The following is a 4,059-nucleotide window of genomic DNA, read 5'->3' on the forward strand; positions in this document are numbered from 1 at the left end:
CTCCCTTTTTTTAAAAAAAAAAATGAAATTTCAGAAAATTAGGGTTTTGATGAAGAAATTGGGGAAAAAGTATTGAGAAGAAGTTGAAGGAATCTGAGTGTTAGGGTTTTGATCGGATCAGTAATAATGACTATTTTTTTTATTAAAAGTCATTAATTACAGCTAATTTGTTGTGAATTGAATTTTGGGTGAAGAAGATGATTGATCGGAAACCACAATCTTGATCGGAAATGGCGGTTTCGTATAAACTGATATTGAAGAAGAAAGTGATTGAGAGAGAATTGGTGTTTGGTAAATTTTGTATATTGATCTCTTAAAATGAAATGTTACAACTGAGTGTGTATATATACACACAAAAATGGAAGTAACCGCTCCTAACAGAATTAGTTATAAACTTACAACTTTGACCCCTGAACTTAGATCTAATGACTTTCTTGTACTTAACTTAAATATACAATATTACATTTTATTACACAATGTCAAACAATTAAGCATGAGAGTTTTCTTCTTTGATATGCATTGATGTTTACTTCCATCTTATGCATTTGTATTCTTCTTCTTGTCTGTATCTTCAATTTCTCTATTTTCCCATTCTTCTTGCATCCCATTTTGGAGCTATACTTCAAACCATACATTGTTAGGATTTACACCTTCTGGAATACTAGTGTGACGAGGGAACGTTGGGAGTATGTTCTCTACGTGCTTAGCAATCTCCAGATAATATGCAAATACATCATCATCTGTTGTTATACATTCTATCATCTGTTTTATCTTCCGGGTAGTTGTGTCTCTAAGTTTGTTTAGATTTAAGGTACATAGTTTAGAATCCTTTTTCTTTGGGGAAGTCATTTCCAAAGCGCTATCACTAAACTTCCAAGAGCCTTTATTCCAATTGAACTCGTAAAGTTGAAGAAACCTTTGTCCATAAGTTGCCACAAATTCTATCGCAGAAAGTATAAAGTTGTGTTCTTCGTTAGACATGTAGTAGGGGAAGCTTACTCTTGCCCACCCTGGCTTAGTTCCAATATAGCCCTGTCAAAGGAAGAAGAATGGTGTGAAACAAGATAAAGAAGAATGGTATTAAGCAAACTCCTGATTCAGACATCCAAGTATTTTTTGTGGATTTCAATTTATAAACTACATAGCAGGGTGGGGGACTCGAAAACAGTTGAACCCGTCTTCATTATTATAGTATTTTTAATATTATAAGATGATGTACCTTTTCAATCGAAGATCTTATTGCAAGCGAAAGAGGTTCAGTCATGCCAAGCAATTGGTGTCCATACGGTCCAGCACAAGAGCATCCTCCTCGAGCTTGGATGCCAAAGAGGTCATTTAGCAGCTTAACAACAAAAGCCCCGTCAAGAGGCTTGATTCTCTTATTATCTTTCTTCCTCTGCATATCAATTCCCTCATCTGCTTTGCCATCCACGTGCCCAACATCTGATGCACTTGTAGTTGTGAGCACGAGGAAGGAGATGATTGCTTGTCGGTCGACTTTAGTATTTCCCAAGACCCATATGTTTGGATTTTTTGAAAGTCTCTCTAATGCCTTTGCAGTGTATCTATGCTCTATCTCTGCTATTGTTTTATATCCAATGTATTCTTTAACCTGAAAGGCTAGAGCCGCTTTAACTCGTTGAATGATTTGTGGTGTCCCAGCATCTTCCCTTTCTTCGATATCATTTATGTACAACGTGTCCTAGTATATATAACAAGATTAAATTTGTTAGATACATTTTTTACATAAACGGAAATCAGAAGTAACATGTACACTTTCGGGTAACATACTTTTTCATCAAACCGATTGACGTAGTTGACAGTACCACCTCCGCATGTTGAAGGGGGGTAACCTTTGAGTCGGTATAAGGCCTTGTTCATAAGAAGAATCCCTGGTGATCCAGGTCCTCCGAGAAACTTGTGTGGACTTAAACTTATGGCATCATAGCCATCAACCGCACCAGACCTCATGTCAATCTCTACGTATGGACCACTGTTAGGCATTCAACATTAAACCAGTATAAATGAGTCTCATGTTTTTCAATATATATTATAAACCATAGAAAGTACTAGCACAAGATTTACCTTGCTGCAAAATCAAAGCATGCAAAGGCTCCAAACTGATGAAGCAAGCGAGATATAGAACGAGTATCAGTATAAATTCCAGTGACATTACTACAAGCAGAAAATGAACCGAGCATTGGGCGCCCAGTGCTTTGAAAGTACTGTAACTGGAACTTTAAATCATCCATGTTGATTAATCCTTGATTATCCAAACTGATTTCTATTACTTCAGCTAGACTCTGCCTCCAAGAGAGGAGGTTAGAGTGGTGCTCATAAGGACCAACAAAAACTACCAATCTTTCTTCATTTTGTAGACAAGAATTTAGTACTTTTTGTTTCAGAATTGGTGAAACTGCAATTCCCATTACTTCTTGTAGCCGCTTTATTGCTGCCGTAGTGCCTGACCCACAGAAAAAGAGTACATCGTCTTGTGTCCCACCTAAACAATGCTTGATATATTCATTTGCTTCGTGAAAAACATTTGAGGTTCGATCACCAACGTAGCTATCACTGGTGTGTGTGTTGCCTGAAATTTGATAACGGTTTACCGAGGTCAGTCTTTTTCCTTCATGTCAAATGCTACACCAAGTGTATGTAGTTATTCTATAGTTAAATAATTCACAAGACCAAAGGACCTTGTATATAGAAGATGATCCTCCAACCTAAAGGGTGTGGGTTGTGGTACATTTTTTTTTTCTTTTGTTGAACAGCGAGTTAATAGTAGTAATTAGCAGTTAGCATTCAAGACACCACGCTGTACATATAGATGGATACTTACCATAAAAGGGAAGAACAGTCCGCATGATGTACTCTTCTATGTAAAGAAGACAGCGTCCCGTGGCAGTATGATCTGCATAAGTGAGTTTACGTTTTCCAAAGGGAGTGTAAATCTCTGCACCGTTACCAATTGTTTTTGCACGCAGCCAGTTTAGTTTTTTATCTGCAGCTGAATCAATCTCAGGTGCGTCTTTGTGCAATAGTATTGCGTTGCCCAGCAGCGTTCCATCTGTTATCCTGTTGTTAATATCCCTGTTCTTTGCGTCGGCGTTGACATGGCATACTTCTGCTTTCTGGTTTTATAAATATTATTTAAGAATGTTAAAATGACTTCTTTGGATAAAAAGCATAATTAATATGTGAAAAACAATTAGCTAGTTATCTCACTTATTATCTCAAATTTACCTTTTCCATTCTCCATTTCTTCAATCCCAAAAAATTGAATAATCCTCTCAATCTTATTCTGAATTTCATCGTCATCTTCGTGCTACAACGAAACATAAACCAACATTTGAGGAATGAGTAGATGTTGGTGTTGACACCATCATTGATGACTATATATGGACTAATTCAGTTTTATTGTTTAGAGAACACATATATAAACTCATTATTGAATGTATGTATGTGTATTCATTTCTAGTATTTTAGGTGCATTGCAACTCTAGCTTCTAGCTATATATGTACAAAGGCTAAAAGTTTGTACTATATATGTACAAAGGCTAAAAGTTTAAATAAATGTTGCAGTTTAAGTTATGTACCTCATACAAGAATCCTGGCTGGCCAAGTAGTGCTTTATCTTCCTTTGTGTTTTAACTTCTTTGTTTTTGTACTTCAAGTAAGCTCTCAAAGATACACTGACTTTTCAAATGTTTGTAATGAAATGTTAAACTTGAAGAAGGGACTACATATATATATATAATAAAATATTTTCTTAGTGATCTCATAATATGATGCAAAGATATAGTGGATATAGTTGTTGGTTTTACGGACACGTTTGAAAAAATCCTGATTTTGCATGTAGAATTTGAATTCATATTCAACTCTTTTTGAACATGATAGGTGTTAGTTTACCCGTTTCGAAAAGATTGTTTGAAATGCTTTGGAAGTCAATATTATCCAATATGCATTTTATTATTTCATCAATATTATTTGACTATTTTAAGGCGGTTTGGATGTATATCCTATTTTAACATTATTATATTCATTTTTATCTTACGG

The 4,059-nt window shown here is 35.4% G+C and overlaps 1 protein-coding gene across 1 annotated transcript; it reads right to left on the reverse strand.

Moving 5' to 3' along the window:
* Positions 1-615: 615 nt before the first annotated feature.
* LOC122610412 lies at positions 616-3,321 on the reverse strand. Its single transcript, XM_043783403.1, has 6 exons — positions 3,247-3,321; positions 2,843-3,134; positions 2,086-2,590; positions 1,792-1,993; positions 1,220-1,702; positions 616-1,032 (listed from the first exon to the last, which is right to left on the reverse strand). Exons 1-6 carry the CDS (start codon positions 3,319-3,321, stop codon positions 616-618), a joined length of 1,974 nt encoding a protein of 657 aa, XP_043639338.1.
* Between the last annotated feature and the right edge of the window lie 738 nt (positions 3,322-4,059).

The sequence above is a fragment of the Erigeron canadensis genome, chromosome 8 (assembly GCF_010389155.1).
Source record: "Erigeron canadensis isolate Cc75 chromosome 8, C_canadensis_v1, whole genome shotgun sequence".
Lineage (NCBI taxonomy): Eukaryota > Viridiplantae > Streptophyta > Magnoliopsida > Asterales > Asteraceae > Erigeron > Erigeron canadensis.

Bases quoted from the DNA above. Each gene is read 5' to 3' on its own strand.
- LOC122610412 (XM_043783403.1), bottom strand. From the start codon at position 3,321: ATGACGATGAAATTCAGAATAAGATTGAGAGGATTATTCAATTTTTTG. The intron at 2,591-2,842 runs GTAAGTATCCAT...ATCAAATTTCAG, and splicing joins GACTGTTCTTCCCTTTTATG to GCAACACACACACCAGTGAT. The intron at 1,994-2,085 runs GTAAATCTTGTG...AATGCCTAACAG, and splicing joins TGCTTTGATTTTGCAGCAAG to TGGTCCATACGTAGAGATTG.